This window comes from Poecilia formosa, unplaced genomic scaffold, assembly GCF_000485575.1.
Source record: "Poecilia formosa unplaced genomic scaffold, Poecilia_formosa-5.1.2 Scaffold698, whole genome shotgun sequence".
Lineage (NCBI taxonomy): Eukaryota > Metazoa > Chordata > Actinopteri > Cyprinodontiformes > Poeciliidae > Poecilia > Poecilia formosa.
Window position 1 is genome coordinate 161,841 of NW_006800637.1, and position 27,378 is coordinate 189,218.

Genomic DNA, 27,378 nt, shown 5'->3' on the forward strand with positions numbered 1-27,378 from the left:
TATATATATATATATATATATACTTTATGGTCTATAAGCTACAAAACGTTGCTACGATGGATAAAAATATACAATAAACATACCTGACAAATCGAATGAACAGAAGAAATTTAAATGAAAACATGAAACTGCATCTATAATCCAACTGAATTAATAAAAACCAAACATCAGATTTCATCTTTAATGGATTTTATTTTTCTCTTGTTTGGGTTTGTGTCAGTGAAACATAATGCAGACTGTTTACAAACATCAGATACATAAACAGCCAAAATTTACAGTTTAATATTTACATGTTGGATCCACAGAGGAAACTTTGACCTTCAGAGGAATCAGTTTCTTCTGCTGCTCTTCATCCTGAACAGAAGAAAATTAAAACACAGAGAAAAACCTGTTTTCTATCAGCTGCCATCTTCAGTCTGTAACCATAGAAACAAACAGATTCTCATCCGGCCTGAAGTCTGATGAAGAACATTTCACAACTTTTCTCCACACAAACAGATGAATATAATGTAGGTTTGTGCATTTTATAGCAAATAAAATAAATAAAAAATATGTTTTTCTTCTATGTTTTTATTTATGTTTAACACTTCAGAGCAGAAGTTTCTAACGCAGTCCTGTTTGGGTAAATTTAATTTTTATTCCAGACAGAATGACGGGAAACAAAGATTCAACACGAACAACAAACTCCAGAAGAATCGATGAACAGAACAAACATTAGTTTAAAAAAAAGAAACCAAAAAGTAACACGAGACTCAACATGAACCTTCTGCTGCTTCCTGTCAGGTTTTATACAGAATCACAGATTTAAGGGGAACTGTGGTTTGGAAAGTTGCAGCTTTGTAACACTGATCAGGTTTCACTGAGAAAAACACAAAAATGATATAAAAAACTAAACTAATTGACCCAACAGATGAAGTTCAGAGAGAAAATTAAAGTGTGAAAGAAACCCAGAAGAAACTCCAGACAGTTTCCACCTGTGAACCCTGCTGAGCAGCTCCAGGCCTGGATTCCTCCAGGCTCTCTCCAGGTTCCCTCCAGGCTCCCTCCCAGGATGCAGTGCGGTGCGGGTCAGTATCCCAGGTCCAGCTGGATCTTGTGCTCGAACAGCGCGATGAGCAGCATGATGCAGAAGCCCAGCAGGATGCCGGCGTTCTGCAGCAGGAAGAAGCCCCAGTGGCTGAAGCCGTGGTCGCCGGCGTCGTTGTGCAGCATCTCTGGCACCTGAAGCAGAGAAGCAGCAACAAATCAGGTGGAGGGAAGAAAACAGGCTGACAAATGTGACTCTTATTAACTGCATGAAAACATCTTTTACAAATTTAGGCTTTTAATCAAACGTTAGATTTAACTTTATGACCAAACTGTGCAGTTAGAGCATGAAGCTCTGCTGATGAAGACATGAGACGGTTCTGTCCCCCAGAGACGGTTCTGTCCCCCAGAGGCGGTTCTGTCCCCCAGAGACGGTTCGGTCCCCCAGAGACGGTTCGGTCCCCCAGAGACGGTTCAGTCCCCAGAGACGGTTCTGTCCCCCAGAGACGGTTCGGTCCCCCAGAGACGGTTCGGTCCCCCAGAGACGGTTCGGTCCAACTCACCATGTCCACCAGCGCCACGTACATGAAGAGGCCGGCCGTCAGGGCGAAGATCCAGGTGGAAACGTTTTCAGCGTAGTGGCCGATCAGAATGCCCGTCACCAAGCCGAAGTACGCCATCATGGCCGACAGAATGTTGTAGAGGATGGCCTGGCGAACCGTCATGCCCGCCTTCAGCAGCACCGCAAAGTCACCTGGAGGAGCGAGAGGTAAAACAATAAAACCACAAACGCTGCTCGTTTTAAACATTTCCATTTTAAAAACGCTTCTTTATGACTCCAGTCTCATAAAGACGTCTGATTCTTTCACCAACCTGCTGACAGAGACTGTCGGTGTTTCTATGTCGGTGTTTCTGTGTCGGTGTTTCTGTGTTGGTGTTTCTGTGTTGGTGTTTCTGTGTTGGTGTTTCTATGTTGGTGTTTCTATGTTGGTGTTTCTATGTTGGTATTTCTATGGAACAATAAATCAAACTCCTCGCCGTGCCTCACCCAGCTCGTGCGGCAGCTCATGGCAGAAAACGGCCACCGATGTGCTCAGTCCGCTGGACAGACTCTCGCTGAAGGCGGCTCCTGCAGACACACAGACACTCCGTTAGGCCACGCCCACCGGCGGCATCAAGGGCCGTTTCCGTGGCGACGGCGGCTCACCGATGGCGAGGCCGTCGCTGAAGTTGTGCAGGCCGTCGCCCATGATGACCATCCAGGCCAGCGTGGCGACGCCGGCCTGCTGGAAGTGCTCCTCGGAGTAGGAGTGGGCGTGGCTGTGGGGGTGGTGGTTCTGGGAGTGGTGGTGGTGCAGGATGTGGTGGTAGTCATGGTGATGGTGGTGCAGGCTGTCCGCCTGGCCCACCGTGTCGTGGAAGTGGGAGTGGCATTTGTTCTCGCAGTCCTCGGCCGAGTATCCGGCGGCGCCGCCCCCTGCTGGCCGGCCGTACGTCTGCTGCGTTACCACGGAAACCTGCGGCGTCAGCATCACCTGCTCCTCCTCCGCCACGCCGCCGGGGAGCTCGCCAAACGCACCGGCGCCGTTCGGCTCCACGTCTGGTGGAGGAAGAGCAGATGGAGAGGAAACGTCTGAGAGGAGCGAGTTGGGTCGGATCAGACCCGGTCAGAACCGGATCAGAGCAGAACTGGACCAGAACCGACTCTCACCTTCGCTTGGCTTCAGCTCGCTCTCCTCCAGAGCCGGCTGCTTCTCCGGGTCCGATTTGTCCGTCTGGTCCCACTTCTTCTGGACCTGACAGGAAAACCAACATGAACATCAGAACCAGCAGAACCAGAACCTCCATGTTCCAGAAACACTGAGGCTCCACATCAACAGGCTGCTGATCAGTGAGTTTATGTGACAGGATATGAAAAACTGTTAAATTACAACAACAAAGTCATGAGAATAAAGTCGCAATAATAATCCAAAAATAAAATCATAATATTACGAGAATAAAATCTTGATGTTTTCCTGCATTATGACTTGTTTAGTTTTAATATTTACTTCATAAGGACAGACTGTAAATGAAATTCAGTTTTGTTGAAAAAGCTGCAGGTGGCGCCATCTGCTGGTTGAACTAAACCTCTAAACTCTTTCCTGCTGCATTAATTAGCAGATATTGTTGCCATAGAGACGGATGTAATCAGGTTGTGCAGATTTTTCTGCTGCTTCTTTCTGTGACGAGTTTTTAAATAAAATCTGAATCAACTTTAACAGAAAACATCAAAGCTTCGTCTCCAACCTTCTGTTTCTTGTCTTTGTACATTTTTCCCAGCGTCAGGAAGTGTTCGATCAGGAACATGAAGTAGACTCCGCCCAGAGCCGTCAGGCCTTTCCACACGCCGTCCATGTTCTCCTCGCCGTCAGGGTGAAGGTCGTCGTGGTCGTCCAGGTGATTGTAGTGGTCGTGGTTCCCGTGAGACTGAAGAGACGGAAACAAAACGCCTCAACGATGCTGCAGCATCTCCACTCAGATCAGCACAGAGAGAAGATTTAGTGGAAGGAAAAACTCCAACTGATGGGGTCAGATTGTTAAAAATGTAGGCCTGATTTACAGTTAAAAGAATGGAAAAGTGATTGTTTTTTGTTATTTCTTTCTTAATCATCCACAACAAAACCCAAATATTTCTTGCTTTTTAGATTCTAAATTTTAGTCAAAATGTCTGGAGGGCTAAATTTGAATTTGAGTTTTTGCTTTTGAGAAATTGTTCTGTGTGTGAGATTTACAGGTAGAAACACCAAAAAGGAAAATGTGGCCTAAGACACAGTCAAGTTAAAATGAGTGAACAGTTCTTGGTTTCACCACAGATTTCTTTTATCTCTGCGGTGAAACGACTCGGTTGAGTTGATGTTGATGTAAACAAAGTGTCTCCTGTGGCTCCGACTCACGTGGGGAAGGAGGTGCAGGAAGGCGTCGCCGCTCAGCGTTCCCACGGCCAGCGCCACCAGGAAGCTGAGCAGGAACTTGAAGAAGACTCTGTTCATGAGCGGGATGAGGAGGACGCCCAGCAGGGACAGCGCGCTGATGACGGTGATGGAGACGAAGCCGCCGACCCAGGCTGCAACAGAGCAGAGCGTCAGGAACCAGAACCGGGACGGCGAGCCGTTAGAGGCAGAACTTCAGCTCAGCGTTTCTCTGGTCGGACTGATTGTTAGCTTCGTTAGGCCGAGGCTGGAAGAGCAGGTTAGCATTAGCATTTATTTAAAGGTAAAAAACAACAAAGACTTTAATGTTTTGTTAAATGATACATTTAAAATGAACTATCATAGTTTAAAACCTGAAGAATTTGTGATTTTTTATTAATTTTATGAAGTTTTCTCCTCGTTTTCTGTGAATCTGTTTGACAGAGTGGAGAAAACGACGGTTAGCAGGAACCAGAGACACTGAAGAGGAAACAGGAAGTTAAAGGAAACGCGTTAAACCCATCCATTGACCTTTGACCTCCCAGCCTGAAATCAGCTCACCTGTTGCGATGTGTTTGCCGTTTTCCCCGCTGCCGGGCTCGCTGTGGTTCCGGGTGGCGTGGTCGTGGTTTCCATGGTGACCGTGTGAATGTCTATGGTGTTTATGTCCTAAAAAATACAGAGAGATAAATAAAACACAAGAACAGCTGCAGGCTGATTATATCTAATAATGTCAATGTGTTGAGAGCATTTTGAAATAATAATATAATATTAATGCAAGAACAGATTCTGAAACATCAATAAACTTTAAATTCTAACAAACATTTTAATTTTTCAGATTTTATTTTTTAAATTTGAGTTTTATAAATTATTTTCTAATCTTATTTCACAGATTACTGTCCACTTCCTTTGACGGACGAGAAGCTGCATCATCCACGTCGCCGTTAGCAACGGCTTTTCTATTGGTCAGTCTGGAGCAGGTAAAAATTATTTAAAACGTATTTTTTTAATTCAGAAGTTTTTAACATTTTTATTTTTGGCATTAATTTATTTCAAACTTTAGTTTTTGAAGAATTCTTTGGTTGCAATAACATTGAATCAGATTTCTCTCCATTAACAAGAAAAAAACAGAAGCAACAAATCAAAGTTATTTGGTCAAATTATTATTTTTCATGAACAGAAGCAGAAACTGCTGATGATGCGATTATTCGCCAACATGACGAAGTTTCAGATTAGAACCTGTTAATCCAGATGAACCAACATTTCCAGATGTTTTCTCTCATAACGGTGCAGGAAAAGCTGCAGCCTGACTTTCCTACCTGTGCCTTCGTGTCCGGAGGCGTCGCCGTGCAGGAGACACGCCCCGCTGTCGATCTGGTGCAGGAGGGCGGGGCACAGGAAGGAGAAGTCTCCCAGGGCCACGCCTCCTTCCTGAGACATCCCGTGTGAGAGGAGGAGGCCCGAGGCGTTCAGGCACTGCAGGAAATACCAAAACTCAGTCAGTCTTAATTTACACCATCACTGTATCTGAAGCGGGGTGGGGGTGGGGGTAATTTGTGCTTCAAACGATCTGATTGGACGCTGGAAAAGACTGCTGTTGTGTTTAAGTTGTGCTAAAAGGAGTTAGCATAACAGTGACGCTATGTTAGCATAAAATAGCATCTCACTGCTAAACATGTAGCGGCTAACGCTAATGTCAGCGTGAACATTTCTAAAGAAGCTCCATGAACGATCAGGAGTTCCTGAAAATGAACTTTGCTCCAATCTGATGGCTGAATTAAAATCTGAAATATTTCTGTTTTTCAGCTCATTTGTTTTTATTTATTCCAGTTTCCCCCAGAAAACCTGCCGAGCCGAAGGAGGAGCTGCTGCAGCGTCCAGAAGGAGGAGCTGCTGCAGCGTCCAGAAGGAGGAGCTGCTGCAGCGTCCAGAAGGAGGAGCTGCTGCAGCGTCCAGAAGGAGGAGCTGCTGCAGCGTCCACCATGGTTCTTATAGATCTATACTAAAGAGAGCCTCTTCCTGTGTCAGTCGGACCTCTTCCTGCTCCAGATGATCCTGGTCCAGTTCATCACGATGGTCCGCTGGCTCGGTTTTAACCGCTGTCGCTGTGGCGACCGTGGTCGCTCCTTCTCCAGCCAAGCTTCTCTTCTGGGTTTTCACCAACAACCCGGTGCCGTCCCGACCCGGCGCCGCAGACACAGTGGGCTGGGTTTGCTGCGGGTCCTCGGTTCTGTTCTGGTCGGCGGCCGGGTGTCTGTGATGATGATGATGATGATGGTGGTGATGATGGTCATGGTGGTGGCCGGCTTGCTCCCGGTGCTTCACCATGACGTTCCGGATCCGGTCGAGCCCGACGCTCTGCAGCAGACGCTTCAGGCCGTCCAGAGAGATGGAGCCGTTCTCTCCGTATCTGCATGGAGGATCAAAGTCAGGAAAATTTCTCTCAATATATTAACAATATTTATGATAACTTCTGATCAGTTTCTTAGGCACAACTTTTAACACGTCAAATAGTCACAATAACCAATAAATCAGTTAATCACATGATGAAATAAAACAACATCAATACTTTCCATTGGCAGGATTTATCGTTTTTCTACCACAAACTGGATGATAAAGTTTCACTCTGGTGTTTTGGTCTCAAATAAAACTTTTTCTGAAGGACAATTTTGTTTCCAGATTCTTCATAACTCATTTTATTCACAAGATATAATGAATTAATAAAGCAAAATTAGTATTTTTTATGTTTTACCTGCTAAACAAAATTTTAATATCACTAAAGATCAAAAACTAAAAATACATGTTATATATCTGATTAATCGTCAAAATCATTGATTACGAAAAGAATCATCAATTGAAACCCTAATAGTGAAAGAAAGTTGAGTGGAAGGAAAAAGTGTGTCAGGAAAATCTTCAGCAGTTTAGTTGTGGCTGCATGTTCTGAACCATAAATGTGAGTTTTTATAAACGCTCCAACCCGCTGTACCATCAACACTTTCCTCTCCCTGCTTCTTTCTTCCTCACTCAAAGCAGCAGCTCACCTGTGGAACAGCGCCTCCAGGTGTTGCCTTCGGGCCCGCTCAGCCCTCTGAGCGTCCACCACAGCGGTCAGGAGCCTGGCGCCGCCGGAGGCCTCGGTGGGGGACGGCGAGCAGTCCGCCGCCACCCAAACGCAGCTGGCAGCGAAGCAGAGCGTCGCAGCCAAGATGGCTGCAGCCATCTGGTCAGTCAGCATCTCTGCTGGGACAAAACGTCACGTCTGGATCACCGGAGAACAGAAAAACTGGAAAATTCAGGGTTTCTGAGCAGAATGAGCATAAAACCAAGCAGAGGCCTGAAGAGCCTCGGATAGCAAATAAACAGATCAGTCTGAGTGAAAAAGCTGAAGTGGAAGAAATAAAGGACGACTCAAATGATTTCACAAAAAAATGATTAAAAATCATAAAATAAAAAAAAATCAGACATTTACTGAGTGATGCTGCCGGGTTCAAACATTTCCTAAACGTTACCAGAGGATGAATCAGCTTCTTAAAGCTGTTTGTTTTCACACTTCAGAGCAAAAATCCCCAAATTAATCACCTCTAACCTTTAAAAATAGTTTCAGAGGAAGGAAGTGAAACAGACTGAGGCCAAAGGGGAACGCTGCGGTTCTTAGAGTCCACATTTTAAACATTTAATCAGCCAACAAAAGGTCCAGCTAATGGATTTTAATTTTTAAATTATTATTTCTCTCATATAAATTTGTGTCTTTAATGAAGTTGATGGTGATGATAAGTGGCAGTTGTAATAAACTCCAACAGGCTGTCAGTATTACACAAAGGGAGCCGCATGTCGCGGTACTTAAGGATCAGATTAGTCTAAAAGCTACATTTCTTCTAGAAATCCTGTTAAGCTCGGTCACTGGAGTTTATAAATAGACAAAAGGAAAAGATGAGGATCAGTCAAAATAAGGTTCAGGGTTTGCTAGAAGATGAGCCGAATTGAAAAGGAGCTTTTAGTAAATACTGGGGTAAAAAAAATACACCGCTCCTCATCTGTGTGGCAAAGAAATATTAAAATGTTTGTTTTTCTGAACGGAGTTTGGCAAAAAGTAAAATGAAAAACCCGAGTCTTACCGGATTATTACTGTAGAACGAAATTAATGTTACTGTTGCTGATATTAGAGGTAATTAAAGTTAAATAAGGTGGCCACTTGTTGAAATAAACCGTGTTTTTACCGGGTTGCCCCCCGTGCCATCAGACCGGACTGGGCATTCCCGCTCTGGATGCTGACAGACGGGATGTTCCGGGTGGCTGCGGCCCGGAATCAGGCCTCGTGTTGCCGCCCAGTCTGGACCGCAGCCTGCCGGTCAAATTTAACCATTAAACCGTATTAAACTCCGTGTTCAGCGGCCCGAGCGGCCACGCGTGTCGGTGTCCCATTCCGGACCCACTCACACAGCGGAGGTAAACAGAAACACGTTGGTTTTGTGCGCTCCGCACCAGTCCGGTGCCGTGTGCACAAAGGCGGCAAAACCCGGAAACTGCGCCGCTGAACGCCGCCGCACCGTGCGGAGAGGACCGCAGCCGGGCAGCAGCGGCTCCAGACGGCTCAAAAACCCAACCGAACCAACATTTAAACGACTTGGGTCGACTTACAGCGGGGAAACCGGGTCCTTTTTTCCCTTCTAGCAGCTCCTCGGTGCGGTTCGGCGTCTCCAGTCCGTCCGCTTCGTTCAACAATGAATGAGCTCGGTGGCGCCTTCGCGGACTGTAGGAAATCTGAGCTCGACCCACTTCAGGAAGGAAGGATGAGTCGGAGGAAGCTGCAGAGCTCGTTATCTCCATCCACAAACATGAAGGTCGGTTCTTCTTCTTCTTCTTGTCGGTTTTATGGCGGTTGGCAAGAAACTTTTAGTAGCATTACCGCCACTTACTGGTATGGAGTGTGGTTCGTGATGGTTTAAATATTTATCCTCACATATATTCTACCATAAATTATATCTAACATACACTCACACATTCACACTTAACACATACATACTTGTGCACAACTTTGTATATCATGCCTTCATTCACAAACACACTACAATTAAATTCTATGAAATAATTTCGTTTTCTTAAGAAATCTAATAATTATTTGCATATGTTTACTCCCTAAATTCTTCCTCAATATATCTAATAAATTAATCTTCTCCTTAATCCTTTCACACGCTCTCTTCATGTATCTTCTCTCTATTTCATATTTATGGCATTCTAATATAACATGTTCTATAGTTTCATATTTATCAAAATAATCACATTTGCCAGTTTTATGTTTTTGAATTTTAAAAAGTGTATAATTAAGTCCTGTATGTCCAAATCTTAATCTTGTTATCACTCTTTCCTCCTTTCTATTTCTTCTTCCATTTCTTCTTTCTCCTACATTCTTCTGAATTTTATAAAACCATCTTCCTGTTTTATCTTCATCCCACCTTTTTTGCCAAACTTTCATCAGTTTCTCTTTAACAATACTCTTTCCTCATGAAGGTCGGTTGACTCTGCAGCAGTTAAATAAACCAACAAGAGGAAAAACTGTTTTTTAAATTAATCAGCTGTAAAATGTGCAATATTAAAGCAAGAGAAATACATTTTAACATTATGCAAAATGGTTGCAATTATTAGGCTGCTTTATTTTAAAACGTGAAAATGTAATTGACTTATAATCCAGGAGCAATTTTAGGAAACTAAAATTATAATTATGTTGGAAAATGAGAGATATATTTATTCAGTTACTTATATTTCGTAGTTTTGATGTTTTCTTCTTTGTAATGTTTTTGCATGTTCACTGTTTTTAAAAAAAATCCTGCATACAACTTTAAACATTTAAATGTGTCTACTGAAAGGTGAAGTTATTTTCCATATATTAATGTCTGAATGGGACAGAAGGTGCCTGACAACCAAGCCTGTCTTTCAGGATGAAATGAGAAAAATTAAAAATTCAACTTGTTTTTCCTGGACTGAATAAAGATGAGGACTGTGCATCTTAAATCAACATGAAATTAAAAATCCAATAATAAAATGGCCCAAAGTTTTGCAACAAGTAAGAAACAGCTGTTCTGTGCATGAAGGTTAAAATCTGAGTCCATATTTGCTCCCAGATCTGATAGAATCGTTTTGAAGAATAACTGAAAGGAAACCAGAGTTAATGCTGAGCTCCTGTTAGGCCTGATTAAAATGACCGCTGTCTTCTGTCCAAAATGTCTCCAACGATGGACGTCCAGCGTCTGGAAGCCACTTTAGGCTCCAGGGAGACGACTGGGAATGATCTGGAAATGTTCCCAGCTTTTACTGGCTGAATAAACAAACAGGAAACATTTAATCTGTTCATGGCCGGGTGAGAACTGCCACCAGTTTGGAGCTTTATGGACGTACTGGATTATTTTATTGGTTTATGTTCCCGCTGCGTCGTTGAATCATAACTCCTTTATTACACATGCTGCATCTGTTTATGGTTCAGGAGCTGTCCTCATATTTCTCCCCAGGAGGAGGACGGAGCGTTTTGTGTGTAAAATTGTTACTTTTCTGTAACAAAAACAGACTTTTATTGTCCAAACTCTCCATTCTGACTCTAATCTGAATGTCCTGGCCTTGTCTTTGATCTGTGAAGGAGATTATTAAATGCAGCAGCAGAAATGAGCCACTGAAACCTGCAGCTGTTCAGAGGTGATTTTCTTTCAGTTTTGTCCTTTTTTGCAGAAAATGTTCCTGATTTCCCATTTTCTGCAGCAGAATGTCTCAAACAGAAAGTTTTTAAAATGTTTGAATAAGTCTTCAGAATAATGATTTTCTATGTTTTAAATGAAATAAAATATTCTGCTGAAACTTTTTAATCTCAGTGTTTCTAAAATCCTGTCTTCAGTGCAGACAGCAGCGCCTGAACGCCTCATGGAGGACATGGAGCAGGACAAGTTGGACACCATTCAGGAACCTGACCGACCCGCCGGGTCCAATCAGGCGGAGGAGGAGAGGCTCAGTCCGCTTCGTTCTGCTTCAACACGGATTTACCACGAATCTGGAACAAGAGAGAAGCAGATCGTTGTTTTTAATCTGGACATGAACGAAGCTGGAAAAACACCAGCTTGTCTTTTTCTAGACCAAAAAAATGGCCAAGAAAGAAAGAAAGTATTCTGATTTTTACAGAAAAACTATTTACAATGTTTTTGTTGTTAAATGTAAAAATGTTTATGTCCCTAAAACATTTTCCATCTGCAGCAGCGTATGCATGCAGACACTCAGGACAGAAGCTGTTTGTGTCTTTAGAATAATTGATTATTCTTGTTCTGCTCCACATTTTTATTTCTACTTTTTCATTTTCTAAAGTCTTTGTGATTCTGTGCCGCCATTTTGAACCATTTCTTGTTATTGATGTGTTTTATTACTTTCTCTGCTGTTTAATGAAACAAACCTTCATATTTCTTGTTTTCATGTCTTTTCTCTCCTGATCCTGAGCAGCTTTTCTGATCAAACATTTTTCTGTAAAACTATCAGAACAGACACATTTCCCTGCATATTTTGTTACATAATGATGTTCTGCTTTAAAGACTGAGCCTCTGAAGCTGCAGCTCTGAGCTGCAGTGGAAAATCTCCGTGTTTTCCTCAGAGGTAACACGGGATCAGATGGTAAGAGTCACACACAGTTGAGATAACAGCTTTCTGGGCTGATCCCAGATGGATCCCAGCACCCAGAGCCGTAAACAAACCCACCCAGAACAGAAAACACAGGAGAGGGCCTCTGCCTCCATCTGACTGCTCCGGTTTCACAGCCGCAACTCAAACTCCCAGCCTCCGCTCATGTGGAAGGAGGCGACCTGAGGTGAACTGACAGATCCAAGCTGCAGCTTTAATGCTTCTAGTTCACAATCTGAATGAGCAACAATCAAACATCCAGCTGGGATTATTTAGCATCCATCCATCTTTGGTTTTCTACGTTTCCTCCCAGTTGGGTGAAAATCCAAACCGAGACGACCTGAAGGCGTCCAGATCAGACGAACCAGCAGACGTTTGGTTCTGAGCCACCGTCCATCTCTCCTTCCACATCAACAGGAAACTAAGAAGCTTCAAATCTCCCACTTCAGCCAAAACCCGACCCTGACTGCAGCACTTTGCTTTTAATCAGCTGAAAACCTGAGAGCTGGAGAAGCCGTTTCTATCCCGTCTACAGGGTACTAAACCTCTCTGACGCTCATGGACTGAAGACGCTATCAGAGGAGACATTTCTTCATGCTTCCAGTCCCTCCACTCTTTCAAACCGAAAAGGAAATGTTTTTGATTATGAACGCAATAAGAAATGGAGATTTTAGGAGATTTTTCTTTTGTTCAATGTCTACAACAGGCTTCAAACGAGCTACCTGCCTCTCTAATACTGCATAAAATGGCTAACGTGCCAATTTTATACAATTTATTGTTAGAATAATTGATTAGTCTTTAGGTGCAGCCCTTCACCGAGCGGTTCCTAATTTTGTTTGCCGTTTTCAGGAGGGTGATCCCACTGCCTCTTGGCCAAACGATGCATCATAATGATGACAGATATAAAACACAGTATGACTGGTTTTGTTGCAGCAGCGACGTTTTCTGCCCACCAGTCGATGGCATGTGCTGTACAATTATAACTGTTCCTTTTACAACGGAGGAACCAAACCAATCAGTGGAAACAGGCAGACATTTCAAATGTCATGTTGGAAATAAAACTTCATGATCAAAAACATTTTCTGTTTTACTCTGATGGGTTTTATGCTCATGTAAGCAGCTGTGAGGTTGATTCTAGATGGACCTTAAATCACCAAACAGTCCAGAGAAACTTCAGGTTCCGACTCTGTGGAAGCAGCAGATGAAGGAGAAACACAGAAAAAGTTTCAATGATTGTTTTCTGAGCTCAACAGGTTCTTTAATTTCAAACTAAAAGCTCCAGAAACCAAACTGAGTTAAACCAAACTGGCTGCTTCTCCTGCCTTCAGGATGATGAGTCAGGGCCGTGTGGAGAAACAGTAAAGCTCCTGATCTCCTCACCCTCATCTCCTCATCCGGATCTCCTCACCCTCATCTCCTCATCCGGATCTCCTCACCCTCATCTCCTCACCCTCATCTCCTCATCCTCATCTCCTCATCCGGATCTCCTCACCCTCATCTCCTCACCCTCATCTCCTCACCCTCATCTCCTCACCCAGCCCACAACATCAACATCAGCCTGAGCTCCTGCTGCTGTGCCGGGTCGGTCCGGTGTCGGTCCGGCGCGGTAAGTAACCGGCTCACATGAAGCCTCGACTGTCTGGTTGTCAACATTAAATTGATCCAACGTCTGCTGGTCCGTCTGATGAGGCGCCTGCAGGGAGACGAACCTGAAGAATCAAACCTGGACAATGTTCTCGGGTCAAACTGAGTCAGAGACGCAGCAGGAAGGTTACGCCACCTCCAGATGTTTCATCACTTCCTGTTAGTCATTCCTAAATAAAGGCTGCAGGGCGTTTGATCCCAGACTGAGCAACACCGGGAGTTTTTTCTGTCATCCTGTCTGAAACAGGTCAAGATTATTTTAGATTCTTTGATCTGATCATTTGGTCTTTTAGTTATGATTTACTGTTGGAATAAAAATCAATCAGTAAATCCAAGAAAGTCCTGTTAAATACCCATAATGCAGCAGGCAACGCCCCAAACACACGTCAACAACAGGATTAGAGCTTCTGGGTTTAACTGAGAATCACCTCCAGAACAGCAGAGCCTCATTTCAGAACCAGGTTCTGGTTCTGCTGCTGTAACATCAGGAGGAATCAGCCACTGCTGAAGCAAATTATTCTGATTTAACCATAAAACTGTAAGATATATTTTATTGCAGGAGGTACAACCTTGTGTCCTTTACCTAACCAGAGAAAATGTATAAAAACTTTAACTTTATTTTCTAAAATGGCATTAGTTTGATCTACTTTGAAGATGTTTAGGATAAACCTGTAACGATGATCTCTCTCTGTAGTTTATCCTGTTTGGCTGCTGAAGGACAAACTGATCACTTTTCCTCTCTTTTTTTTTCTACTTCTCTCCCATTTGTTTATTTGGTGTTTGTGAAACACCTCTAGACCAGATTTGTTGTGAAAATGGGCTGTTTTGCTTGATGAACAGTGATTTTCCACATGTCCACAAGGTGGCGCCACCTAACAGCACATCCGGCTAAATGAAACTCTTCCGTTTCCTGTAAAGACGTTTGTGACCAGAAGCTTCAGATCAGCCCAGTTATTGATCCAGTTATATATTAATATTAATCAGATTAAATAATCTGAGGAGCGTTGCTGTGGAAAAAAGGAAAAATAGTTATTAGAAAAAGGCTTTTGGTGTTTTTTTGGACAGGAATATGAACTGATAAACCTCCTGAGTGAAAAATCAAACTGTGGTTTGTAGTTTTCACTGAGATGCAGCTAAAAACAGATTTAAAAGTCAGTTTTTATCTCCCTAATCTGATTTCTGATCAGTTCTGTTGGATGTTTCCTTTGGTTCTCAGACGCGTTGATGCTCTGAAACGTCGGCTCGGTTCGGCCCGCTGTGGGAACCCAACATGTAAACCAGTTTGATCTGCTCAAACCGTTCAAACGATTCACTGATCCGTCACTGAGAAGTCGGATGAAGGGAACTGAGGAAACCTGGAGTCGACATGAACTGAGAGGAAAACAGAGGGAATAATTAGAGAACCAGATGACGGTTCTGGATGACCCAGTTCACCGCAGGCAGAACTTTTCCTTTCTGCTTCACAGCTTCATCAACTTTCTCCTCTTTAATCCCGTGGATGTGATGAAATCTACATGACAGGAAGTGGAGCTACAGTTTGTTCCAACCTCTTCCTGCTTGAGCGTCCTCCATGTTTGCTGCCAAACATGGAGGCCATCTTGTTGCTGTGAGGATTCTGTTCCATTTCTGCTTCACCTCAAACTGCAGAAAAATAGATTCTCATGAAAAATCATTAAAACCAATTATGAACCAGCTTCAAATGACTGTAAAATCTACAGCATTAAAAACAGCTGGCTGATTTTCTCCCTTTCAGTTCATTCTGAGAAGCTGAACTCTGACCTCATCCAGGCAGGAAAAGGCTTCAGCACCAACTTCCTGTTAGTCGTCTGGCTGTTTGATCTCATTTCCATCTTTGCTTCAAAAGTACAAAACTAATTTTCAGACAGTTCATGTGGCTGCAGTTGAATATTTGGTGCAAGCTGCATGTGTGATGAAGATGTTTCTGTGAACCAGCAGGTCCAGATTTATTTTGATGCTCAGCCCCGTCAGGAAGCTTCAGCGGATTTTCCAAAGATCTGCAGGAATCCCAGCCTGCAGCTGGATGAACATGGATGAAGTAACTTCAGACTAACTGCTGCAATCCCTGCTCAGCTTCCAGGGTTTCTGGCTGATTTGATGGATTTTTGACTCTTTAATTAGCAGTTGAACTCGTCCTGCTGGGGCCGTTTTAAAGCAGGGATCAAACCAGCACGACGCACGTTTCAGATCACTGAAACACAAAGAAACTTAAAGCAGATTTTACTGAGCTGATTCAGAATAAATCCACCTTCTGCTGTTTGTTTCCTCCCAGATAAGCTCCACATCTCATGTCACCTTCCCTCCTCCAGCTTCTTGTTCTGTGAATGTTTTTGGATTTATGCTCAGCTTCCTGCAGCTTTCAGGAACTCCTGACTTAGAAAAGACGTGAGTGGGTTGAAAATGTCTTTCACCTCCTGCAGCTCTGTGTGAATTAATGGATGAAAAGCTCCAATATTCTGACAGCTGTAGAAAGAACAACCTGACAGCAGAACAACGGTAAAATACACTGAAATTTACATGATAATGTTTAATAATTCCTCTGTAATAAATCATAACTCGCTGTAGTTCTTGATTCTTTGGTCTCTGGACTTCATCACTAACAGTTTCAGAAAGTCTGAAAATGGCTTCCTGCTTCTTTTCCTGCTGAAATCACGATATGAGCGCAAAGAGCAAACCAACAGCGCCTCCTGCTGGTTAACTGGGGGAATTTCACCTGAATCAAACGATAGATAGATAGATAGATAGATAGATAGATAGATAGATAGATAGATAGATAGATAGATAGATAGATAGATAGATAGGAAACTCAACATTATTTTTCTTTTTATACCCTCACACTGGAGGCCACAGAAACAATCGTTCTGCAGATAAACTGCATCCTCCCTCAGATAAACCATGAATAAACTCAGACGGACGTGGATGGGTCTGATAGTTTTATACTTGTTGCGTTTTACGCTGTGAGACTCCAGAGAAACCAACATTTACTGGAGACACTCGGCTGCTTTTGGAGCAGGAATCAGGAGGTTTTGTGGTTCCTGTCTGGTTCTTGGTGGATCCGGTGTCTGTCTGCCTCCTGCTGGATGAACATCAGGATGCAGGATGTTCTCTGACTGAGGGAAGCTGACAGGATGTCATGGCGCTCTGAAGCTCATCATCGTTCAGACGTTGCTCAGCGTGATCTTCCAGTTTGTTCAGACTTTAAAGCAGCTGCTCTGCTTCTGAACAATGGCTCCGGCTGGAGCTGTCCTCCCACGCCTGACGTTTCTCCCAGGTTTTCCTCTTCCTGGGAAAAGCACTCGGCATGTGAGCCGCTCTGACAGTTAACAGTTATTGGAAGGAGGGGCTCAGATGTTAAATGTCACATCCAGGTTTATTCAGAAGCTTCTGCGGCGACGGGAGCAGCTTCATTAAACTCCACTTCTGTCTTTATTTGTGTGTGAAAAGAAGCAGTTTGAGATGCATCCTGCGTGTTTCTCTGTCTCGGTTATATTTCTGTCATTTCTGATCCTCTGCAGACAGAAACGTCTCATCTCAGCGTCGCCTTCGTTCCTCCTTTAAACTCAATCTGCCTCCCAGACGCTCAACCAGTCCGTCTTCGCTGGTTTGGGGTAAACTCTCTTATTGGCTGTATTGATCGGTGATCGATGTCTCTGACAGTTCTGTGGTTCATTCATCTTCATCATCTTCATCATCAACAGTGAGCCGTCCAGCTGCATCTTCAAGACAGACAGAAACTCTGAGCTCCGTCTCTGAATATCCTGGTTTACTAACCTGAGATTAAATCAGGTTTAATCTTAATCCAGCTGCTCAATAACAAATCTAATATAATTTCAAGTTATGAGTTGAACATTGAAGTTTATTTGCTGAGAAACAACGAGACTTCACAGTTTTTTAATCTAAATGAATCAACATCAGCTGCAGAGCCTCACAGTTCTGACCTGATTCATCAGTTTCTCCTCCTCCGTTCGGTTCTGGTATCCAGACAGACAGCGGTCGCCCCGCCGCGTCCTTGGGCGGCTGCGGCAGCAGGGATGCTGCAGCAGCAGGGATGCTGCAGCAGCAGGGATGCTGCAGCGATGCAGCAGCAGCAGCATCATTTACTGCCAGGCGGCTCCAACCGAACAGATTCTCATCAGAGGCTGAGATGTTCAGCCTGATGAGAAAACTTTTAATGCAGACGTTTGTTTAATCAGCCTCAGTCTTAATGAGACACTCCTGAGCCTCATTTATTATGCAGCATTTTGCCACCACAGAAATGGGATTTCATGCAAAGTGACATGAATTCATTGGCTCAGTTTGTGCTGTTTTCCTGCCCTGGATTTGGGTCGGATCTACCTGGTTCCTCCAGCCTGTCAAACACCAGAGACGTCTGATCCGGTTCACATTTCATACAAATGGAGAATAAATAAAACCTGGATTTATTTCCAAATATTCAAGACATTCTGGTGCATCTTCCATATAAAAGTTTACCTGTAGAAATAAACCCGTCTCACAGGTGTGACTTGGTTTTAGTAAAACTCCAACCTGAAAACTGAAACAACAAACATCAACATTATTTAATAATTTAAATAAAACTTCATTTTAGACTTAAAATGGAGAGTTTTTAAAGTCTAGTTTCAAGGATCAGAAATTCCTCAAAGAACAAAAAAGCCGATTCCTTTTTCCATAAAGATTTCTCAGACAATCCCAGAATCGGAATTACTGCCTGCTGTGGAAACACCTGGATGACTAAATGTAAAGTTTTGTGATTTCATTTCATTTTTACTGCTGTGGATTCAGATTTGACATCCAGTCAGTTGTTTTCTTACAGGCTGCATCAGAGCTGCAGCCTCTGTAACACTGTGAAGCATTTATTGGGACATTTACAGTGCAGGACAACCTGCCTCATGCCGTCATATTCAGCCGTTCACAACGCTTCCAGATGGCCGACAGCAGGAGAAAAAACTCTGACATCAGAGTCCTGAGAGGTCAGACAATCTGCAGACGGGTCACATAATGTCAGGCAGACTGAGGCCAGTTTCCATCTGTGAAAATCTAAATTTAGATTTGACTTTATGATGTCATCATAACGACAGTAAAACTGATATTTTTTACCTGTTTAAACTGTTTAAAATGTCCTGCAGTTTAAAGCCTGAATCGTGTTTGTTGGGATTCACTGAGGAGGAACCTTTGGTAGATAAAGTATCTGAACAGGCCGTTTCATCCCGATGGACTCGGTTCAGATGGTCAGCAGCCCGGCCGTAAATAAAACCGTCTGGTTCTGGTTATCGCCGCGCTGCAGCTCTCAGGCCTCTCTGCAGCTCTCAGGCCTCTCTGCTCTCCAGCCGTGTTATTACCTTCCTTTATCTGCGCCTGACAGCCGCGTGGGCGACTGCGGCTCCTACAGGTCAACACTGAGTGGACTTCATAACGGATCGGATCAATACCGGATCAATACCGGCCGCTCTGGTAAACTGGCTCTCTGATCCGCGGCTCAATCGAATGTCACCAGCAGGAGGAACCAGAGCGAGACGCTGGGCAGGTTGACCTATGACCTATAACCCACAAATACAGGATTCCTGCTGCTGATGATGAATCCAGTAACACCGATCAGAATCGGTTCCCTTCATGGCTTCAAACGGAGCAAAAGGTTTCATTTGAGAGACAACTAAACAACAACACAGTCAAAATACAGTAGGTTGTTTCATTTTTATGCATTTAAATAAAATATAACAACACTGACTCCACCATGTTGTTTATGCTGCAATGCTTCATGGGTAGATGGCGTATGCTAAGAGCTAGCTCCGTCCGGAGCCAGAACCGTCATTTCAGCGCAGTAAGTAAAATTCAGTTGAAGAAAATCAACAGAAAAATGTGACTGAGCTGCTGGGAAATGCTAACAGGAAGGTAGAAAGCTCCAGTTTCTGATAAATATATGAACAAAAACAAAATGAAGAGAAAAGTTACACTTAGTTTCCTCCTCCAGTCCATGTCGCCTCACAGACACTGAAGGTCAGAAAGCTCCAGTTTCTAACTGAAGCTGTTAGCATCAGTTAGCATCAGTTAGCATTGGTCAGCATCAGTTAGCATCAGTTAGCATTGATCAGCATCAGTTAGCATCAGTTAGCATTGATCAGCATCCAAATCAAAACATTTTCTCAGAACAATGTTACAAAGATTCACTTTAAACATCTATTAATCATCTCAATGTTAGATTCCACGTTAGCTTCTGCTAATGGAGTTAGCTCATGCTTATGGTGATCTAGCTAACGGTTTCAGATCCTGCTAATGGCGACAGCAAGCAGTAGATCATAAGCCGATTACTCAGTTAGTTTTACCAGATTCCTCACGTCTCATGAAAACTTTGAGGCAGTTTGCTTCAACCCAGACGGTTTGTGGTTTGCCACCATGACCTCGACTTCCTGTGATTTGATTAAAGGCTCAGGTCAGGAGCGCTGTAACCGATCCTGCATTTATAGCATCCTGCATGAAAAAATGGCGACCTCTGTAGCTGAAATATACAATAAAGATGTACAATTTTTGATGTATTTATGAGTTTTTATCACAAACAACTTTTAGGCCAACAGGAAAATTGAAACATACTCACTTTAAAATAATGTCAACAGTTGATTAGTGTTTTTCTCTGCTTCATGGCCAGACCTCCCAGACGGAGGAGGGAAAACATGTTGTTGGTGATTATGTGGTAAAAACAAAGTTCTGCCTCCTTCAGGTCTCTGTTTACAGTCAAAGCTTGCAGGTCTGACAGTTTCTCTGAAAAGACTTTTTCATCCAGTGCAGAGAAAAAGATGAGAGAGATTATGTTGTGTTTTCAGGACGGCTGGAGAAAAATACACCCTTACTGACAGAAACAGATGGTAGCTTGGTTATCTGCTCCATGCTGGAGCCTCAGTGGTATAAAACTTTTATCAGCAAGATTCATCTCAGAGATGCATGTTTTGTAACCTTTAATGACCTTCTGGCTCAGTTCATTTAAATTAGAGGCGTTCCTGGCATGAAGCTGGTGTTCAGACGTTACCGTTGGTTCCATCATTTATACCTGCCTGTTCAGGCAGAGCTTCACCTGCCAGGACCTCCTGCTGCAAAGCAACAGTTCTGCCTTTAGAATAAACCAGAGGTGGTTTAGTCTTTTCAAAATAAAACAGGTTTTCTGTGACGTTCAGGAGGAATCTGAGGCGTAAGGAGACCGCTGGGTCCAGTGAAACCTGATGGCGCCTAAAACAGGAAATTCACTCAGACTTTTAAACCGATAAAGAACAACTGTAGTTTAGTTTTCAGGTTTGATGCATTTTCTTCAATTAAATATTCAAAGTTCATAAAAAAACGACGTCAACGTAGCATGTAGCTTCATAAAAATGATTCCTGTTGGTGTAAAGGTTACTGCAAAAGACAAACTGTTAAAGCGGTTTTCATTTTCTTTACATATTAAAGTTAGTGAAAGCTGCAGTGGAAGATCTGATGGTGTTTCTCTGGTGAACGGCTGAAAATCCAACATGGATGTTAAACGACAGGAAGAGAAGCTGAAGTTTGAGTGTTGGGAACATGAGAAACGAAGAACCTCAGATTCATCATCTCACCTTCATCATCTCATCTTCATCATCTCATCTTCATCATCTCATCTTCATCATCTCACCTTCATCATCTCACCTTCATCATCTCACCTTCATCATCTCACCTTCATCATCTCACCTTCAGTTTTCTACAACCCATCCAGAGCTGACAGTCACCATCATCATCGTCATTAGAGGCTGGTTGTGCAGGAAGCTTCATGTGTTCACCAGGTCAGCCGTTCACCGCCAGCAGCAGGATGATGAAACGTCTTGACTGAGTTTTCAGCCTTTTGTGACCAGACAGGGAGATGAAACGTTTTGAGCAGGATTCATGCTTTCACTTTTCAGTTAGCTGCGTCTGTAACAGACGGAGGGAGAAGCGATTTCCTCCTCAGGCTGGAGGCGAATGAATCCAGGCAGGAAATGGATTATCGCTGTGAAATCCTGAGATGTGCTCGGTTTGTCTGATGGAGCTCAGGTTGTTCCACAAATACTCTCATATTCGTCCCTCCTGTGTTTCAGTCAGCTGATCATCTGAGTCTGCACTCGGCTCCACGTGATTTACTAAAAATACACAAATTCAAAACTAAAAGCAACTTTTCTGTGTAAAACACAACCATCTGTCTGCAGGTTAAATCAGAAAACATTAATCCTGTTTTAGGTCTGTTGGGATTACAAAGTTATCCTGAAGTCAAGCTTCTTAGATTATCTGATTGTCTGATTCCTCCTGGCAGAACCGAGCCGGGTCTGTAGAACCGAGACCAGGACTTTGACATGAGCTGCAGGTTCTGGTTTTATGCTGAGAACAAATCAGACCCTCAGTAAAGACGAAGATTTAATGTTAGAGGAAGAAAGAAAAGGTTTGTTACACTTTATCTCTCACTCCTCTGTAAAACAGCAGCATGTTAGTTAAACACTGCAGTAGAGGAAGTTTTTACATTTATTTTCCTTTTCGCCTCTCTTTCCTGCTAATGCGGCATTTTTATTTAATTTTTGTGGTTTTCATCATTTGTGGGTTTGAGGCGTTTTTCTGTTTGCAGCAACTTTATGACAAAAAACTAATTAAAGCAACAAATTAACCTGAAACTTTAGAGACACGATGGGGTCTGAAGTCCGAGCAACGTTAATGACGAACGGGTCGGTACCAGGTCGGTACCAGGACGGGTCGCTCACGGTACCAGGATGGGTCGGTACCAGGATGGGTCAGTACCAGGACGGTACCAGGATGGGTCGCTCACGGTACCAGGATGGGTCGGTACCAGGACGGTACCAGGTCGGTACCAGGATGGGTCGGTACCAAGACGGTACCAGATTGGTACCAGGATGGGTCAGTACCAGGATGGGTCGGTACCAGGACGGTACCAGGATGGGTCGCTCACGGTACCAGGATGGGTCGGTACCAGGTCGGTACCAGGACGGGTCGGTACCAGGACGGTACCAGGATGGGTCGCTCACGGTACCAGGACGGGTCGCCAGCTGAGCAGCCAGTCCAGACATGAAATCTCCTTCCTATTAAATATTCTACAATCAGCTGTAGATGATATTTTAACAGAGAGGAAACCAACAGACCCGCTCCGCTGACCCGACCGGAACCAACAGCTTCCTGAAGCTCAGCCTGCAGAGACTCGGTTCCCTTATTTTCTCTTTACAGCCGGAATGAATCACGTTGATGTGAGACTGACAGACCCGACATAAAAACCGATTCTTTATGGCCGTTTATCTTTTTATGACAGATTTTATGAAGGGACTCCGTTTATGATCTTTTCACTGCGGATGGGTCGGATTATTAAAACATTATGGCAGTCCTTAATTATGCAAAACTAAATACTGAGATATTCTGAAGCTTCCAGCCAACTATTGTTCAGGCGATGGAGGAGAAATGAAATCTGTCGTTTTCTGAGCTTCTGCTTGTAACATTATGGAAAAGCAGCGCTGGTGGAGGACCGGAGAGACGGGACGGGCCTGGACATCTGTCTGGACCTCATGTCAGGAAAAACCCCAACGATCCAACGTCACACAGAGAATATCCCAGAAGTGAAACCCGGACGCTCGTTCTTCTCCTCCCGGTTGGATCCGTCTGGAAAGACAAGAATCCAGGAGCGGTTCTGATCCGTTCGTTTGGTGAAGCTTCCCGTCTCCAAGGCAGAACTCAGCTAAAGCACACAAGAGTCTCAGTCCAGATGCTGGTTCTCAGATCTTCTTCTTAAACGCGGCTCCTTCTTCACCAGGACAAACTGGAGCAGCCGATCCGCATCAAACCATCAAGTCCAGTTTATTTACTCCACCATAAAACATCAGACAGTCACCAATAATCATCCAATAATCATTACATTTTGTCATCAGTTGTGGACAAGACGGCAGGACACACAGAGTTTTCTGCTTGATTCAGAGTTTTACCACCAACCAAGCAGCGATTCTTCCTGTTAAGAGCCAATAGTTTTAGAGAGGAGTCGCCTCTTCATGTTCAGCTGCTTTTCTCCTCGGTATGAATTATAGATTATAGATTATAGATCCTGACACGCTGCTTTGCTTTGCAGCATTGTCAGATTTTGTCCAGAGATCTGCCAAACGGGTCAGTGAGACGAGGCGGTTCGACCCGCTGGGAGTTTGGCTTCAGGATAAAACATGGACACACCTCTGGCTTTGGAGACACAGGAACCAGATCATCCGTAAAGACCAACCAGACCTCCAGAAACTGCTTCTGTCAGGTACAACACTTCATGACCCTTTCAGCAGCAATGGAGGAAGAAGACCTGGTTCTCTCTTTGATGACGGGGTCTGAAAAAGGTTCCTGGCCTCCCGTCACCAGGCTGAAACATGGACGCTCTCCAGGCTCCTGTCTCTGAGCTGTAGGCCAAAGCCCAGCCTGTTGCCTTCAGGGTGTTGAGGCAGATTCCTGCAGCAGTGAGGAGGCAGGTCAGCTGTCACAGCATTCAGGAATCATGTTGCTGCTTAGAAAGACGTTCAAACTGCCGGATGGATGTCTGCCAACGTCACAGACTCATTTCTGCTCAGACTCTGATTCCTCGGTGCTTTGTCCAGATCGACTGACCCCAGTCCAGATCCTTTACCAAACCTTTAACTGGGAATCCATCCGAAACCTTCAGTGTTATTATTATAACACAACCAGTAAGGCAGCACTTCTTCTGATCTTTTTGGAGCTAAAGCCCATTTTCTGTGTTTAATGGATCTTTGTTTCCATCTGTTGAAGAAATGGAAACAAACTGTCGACAAAAACCTAAAAAACAAATTAATCTGAATCTGTTAACCTTGTTCGTGATTCACAGGTCAGATGGAACGTTTCCTCTGAAAATGTTAAGGTTCTGGACTGGAAACACAGTCCAGAACCTGCAGGCAGAACCAAAGCCTGGAGAATCTCACCAAACGTTTGGAGGTCAGAAACATCTATGATGCTGAGAGGAACTGGATGAAGCAGATCCCAACGTTTGTCTGGATTATTAATCCGACCTGCAGGTTTCCCTCTCACTTCTGAACAGACTGTTTGCTCAGGTTCTGACCGGAACCTCGGAGGTTCTGACCGGAACCTCGGAGGTTCTGACCCGAACCCAGCCTGCCGCTCCGTCCCCTGCTTCCTTCAGATTAAACGTCTCATTAAAACCTAATTCCTGCCTTCAGATGGTTTTGGTGATTAGCAGAGTTAACCCCTGCGGCCCGGCAGGATGCGTCGGATTATCTGAAACCCGCAGCAGAGCGGCGAGCTGCCGCCACAGATGGTGGAGGAAATTAAAGGCTGCACGCCACAGTCAGAACCAGAACCAGAACCAGCCGGGACTCGCCCCCTGCACCGCTGGGAGGACGGGCGTTAAACTTTTCATTTGTCTCAGCTGATTGGAGCAGGTGTGTCTGACGCTGGGGAAGAAGCAGGCTGAGTTTCAGGAGTTTGCAGAGTTTCCTGCTTTAATCTGAGCAGTGAAGCTCCAGCGAGACGACAGAACCTCAGAGCCGCACAATCCACAGCAAACGCTCTAAGCCAATTACAGATAGCAATAATGGAACCTAATCAAATCAGCATTGCTGCTTTGCAATCCTCCTCTTTCCATTTGGGTGCTGCAGACCCCAGACCCCCCCACCTTCTGGTCCGTTACTGCAGCGGGTCTGAATGAGGTCTCGGTGTCAGACAGGAACCGTCAGATTTCTGCTTTTCTGCAGAATTTGTGCAGATAGTTTGGAAAAGATCAATATTTTCAGTTGAGTACAAAAATTTAACTCAAGTAAGAACAGCATTAGAGTGGAAACTCGGCTTCTCACGGTTCAGGATTCATAGAAATTTCAACTATTTGTAGATTTTATTTTTAATAATATCTAGTAGATATCTAATACCTACTGGAAACAAAGTGGAGCAATGCTACTGAACGAGCTGCTGGTGGAGAGAAGATGAGGAAGGCTGGAGATGTTAGCTTCTGCGTTAGCGCTAAGCTGGTTTCTTATACTGATGGATATTTGGTATATTTAGTGTTTGAACTGTTAAAACAGGCAGTTATCAGCATCTTAGAGGAGGTTTGAAGTATTTATGGTGTTGGGATCTGCAGGTGGTCCAAACCCGCCACACCAGGGCTCCACGGTACTTCAACCAGTTTTACTCCAGCTGAAGTAAAAAGCCGTCGTCTAAAAAACTGAATGAAATCCAGCGATGAGTAAAAGTTTATAGTTTCTGTTAATAACTTGTCTGGGTGTCAGATATGTGAAATCATATCAGATGAGAATAAAAACCCACAGAGACGAACAGAAGCTCAGAGAGAAATTACTGAACTTTTAGGGATGACAGAATATTCCAGATTAGAGAATATTCCAGACTTAAAGAAATGTGGCAGGAAGACGTCCTTTAATAAACCACATGATCAGAAACAGGATCAGGAAGGTTTGGCTGCAACTGCCTGGGATTCAGGGAAGATCCGTGATCCGGTTTAATCCTGACGGCAACAAAAACCTGTCAAAGTTTTTCTATTGTTCTTTCTTTGTTGGTTTCTTTCTTTCCTACTTTGCTGCTTGTTTCTGTGTGGATGAGTGTTGGGTAATTAAATAACTGCATCTGTAGCTGCAGTTACTTGTTACTTCCTGGGTCAAATTAAAGTTCTGCTAACTTATGATTTTCTCTGTCGTCCACTTTGTGACGGATCACAACATTTTCTCTGATTTTCCTAAAAGCCTTTTGTAAATTAGTTATTTATGAAGAACTTTTTTACATCCAGAAAGCTGCAGACTTCACTTTTCAACATGTTTCAGGAACCTGCAGGTTTCTGAAGATGTGAACTCCTCTGCTTTGTGTCCAGTCATGAGTGAGCTAAGGAGCAGAAGAGTCAGAGCGGCGCCGGGATCAGCAGGACGTGATTTCCTCTGAGCATCGGGTCCAGCAGGACCGGCAGTCTGAGGACTGACCTACTTTAACTAACCAGCTTCAAATTATTCATCAGGCTGCAGGACAGAAAAGTTTAGCAGAAAGAGCAGAGAGAGGAGAAGCTCTTCCTGGTCAGAGGATCTTTCATTTCATCGCAGTGAAATTATTGCTTTGGATCCATTAAAAATTTCAAAAATACTTTACTTTAAGAAGTGCATCAACCCCACAGCATGATGCATCCTCCCCCGTACAGCATGATGCATCAACCCCACAGCATGATGCATCCTCCCCCGTACAGCATGATGCAGCCTCGCCCATACAGCATGATGCAGCCTCCCCACGGCATGACGCAGCCTCCCCCGTACAGCAGTATCAGTGGACCTTCTTTAGATGTAAAGAAGGTCGTTATGCCCAAATACTAACTGATTCATTTTGTAGAGTTCTGGTGTCAGACTGACCTGAAATAAATCATTAAAGGGGCAGATTTATGTTTTCTAGCCACATAGTGTCATTTTAAAGAATAATTAATTAACTATGTTTCCTTTAGTTCTTATAAAAATGCAACATATATCAAATATGACTTAAGAGAAATTTGATGTAATTTAACACCTTGAAATTGGGCCTCTGTCTCTTTAAGAAGCTTCAGGAAGTCATCCCAACATGGCTCCTTTATTAACCCTTTACAGCGTTTTCACCAGCGCTGCACTGAGCAGTGGCTCCTATAATGGGCTCAGCAGCTGTTGCTAATTGCTGCTGGCTAGTCTGAAGGAGCTGAGTGAAGGCGACACAGAGGGCAGCTCTGTGAGGTGGAAGTTTGGAAACTGCAGCTGAAGGAGGAGCTTCACCTCGAAGGCGGGGCTAGGTCCAACCAGGCGTTTAAACAGCTGAATGGTTGCCATGGAGATTAAAGGATTTCTCAAACATGCATGAAAGAATGAAAGCAAAACTCCAGGTTTGTTTTTGATGAGTTAATAACATCATAACATGATGTGAAGCTAAAACAAGTCGCTTTTCCTGCCCCTTTAAAGTGTTTTTAACCTGGAACAAACCGCTGGAGTTCTGCGGTGATTTACGGCGCGATGCCTTCACTCCTCCGCCTGCAGGCAGCGACGGCCCCCAGGAGAACCGCTACGGCTGCCCAGGTGGAACCGGCCGGGTCCAACGGCCCCACAGACGACCCGGCTGGGAAACG

General features: G+C 44.0%; 1 protein-coding gene and 2 long non-coding RNA genes across 5 annotated transcripts; 1 reads left to right on the forward strand and 2 right to left on the reverse strand.

Annotated features, from left to right (window-relative positions):
* Positions 1-172: 172 nt before the first annotated feature.
* slc39a6 (solute carrier family 39 member 6) lies at positions 173-12,628 on the reverse strand. 3 transcript variants are annotated; one of them, XM_016666299.1, is made up of 12 exons: positions 12,618-12,628; positions 7,016-7,211; positions 6,009-6,384; positions 5,294-5,450; positions 4,536-4,643; positions 3,960-4,129; positions 3,313-3,492; positions 2,738-2,822; positions 2,234-2,626; positions 2,075-2,155; positions 1,590-1,780; positions 173-1,221 (listed from the first exon to the last, which is right to left on the reverse strand). In XM_016666299.1, exons 2-12 carry the CDS (start codon positions 7,207-7,209, stop codon positions 1,069-1,071), a joined length of 2,088 nt encoding a protein of 695 aa, XP_016521785.1. In that variant the 5' UTR covers positions 7,210-7,211; positions 12,618-12,628; the 3' UTR covers positions 173-1,068. The 3 variants fall into 3 exon arrangements, with proteins under 3 accessions (XP_016521785.1, XP_007542540.1, XP_016521784.1); XM_007542478.2 differs by lacking the exon at positions 12,618-12,628 and adding an exon at positions 8,613-8,703; XM_016666298.1 differs by lacking the exon at positions 12,618-12,628 and adding an exon at positions 8,192-8,291.
* On the forward strand, positions 8,726-11,408 carry LOC103130945 (uncharacterized). Its single transcript, XR_475298.2, has 2 exons — positions 8,726-8,815; positions 10,855-11,408. It is a non-coding gene; the product is annotated as an uncharacterized LOC103130945 (long non-coding RNA).
* A 1,201-nt stretch (positions 12,629-13,829) lies between the features above and the next one.
* LOC107834629 (uncharacterized) lies at positions 13,830-26,987 on the reverse strand. Its single transcript, XR_001660438.1, has 3 exons — positions 26,893-26,987; positions 17,495-17,498; positions 13,830-13,842 (listed from the first exon to the last, which is right to left on the reverse strand). It is a non-coding gene; the product is annotated as an uncharacterized LOC107834629 (long non-coding RNA).
* Between the last annotated feature and the right edge of the window lie 391 nt (positions 26,988-27,378).

Coding starts and splice junctions, on each gene's coding strand:
- slc39a6 (XM_016666299.1), bottom strand. CDS start 7,209: ATGCTGACTGACCAGATGGCTGCAGCCATCTTGGCTGCGACGCTCTGC. Junction 4,130..4,535: donor CGGCAAACACATCGCAACAG/GTGAGCTGATTT, acceptor GCTCTGTTGCAG/CCTGGGTCGGCGGCTTCGTC. Junction 3,493..3,959: donor TCCTGCACCTCCTTCCCCAC/GTGAGTCGGAGC, acceptor CCGTCTCTTCAG/TCTCACGGGAACCACGACCA.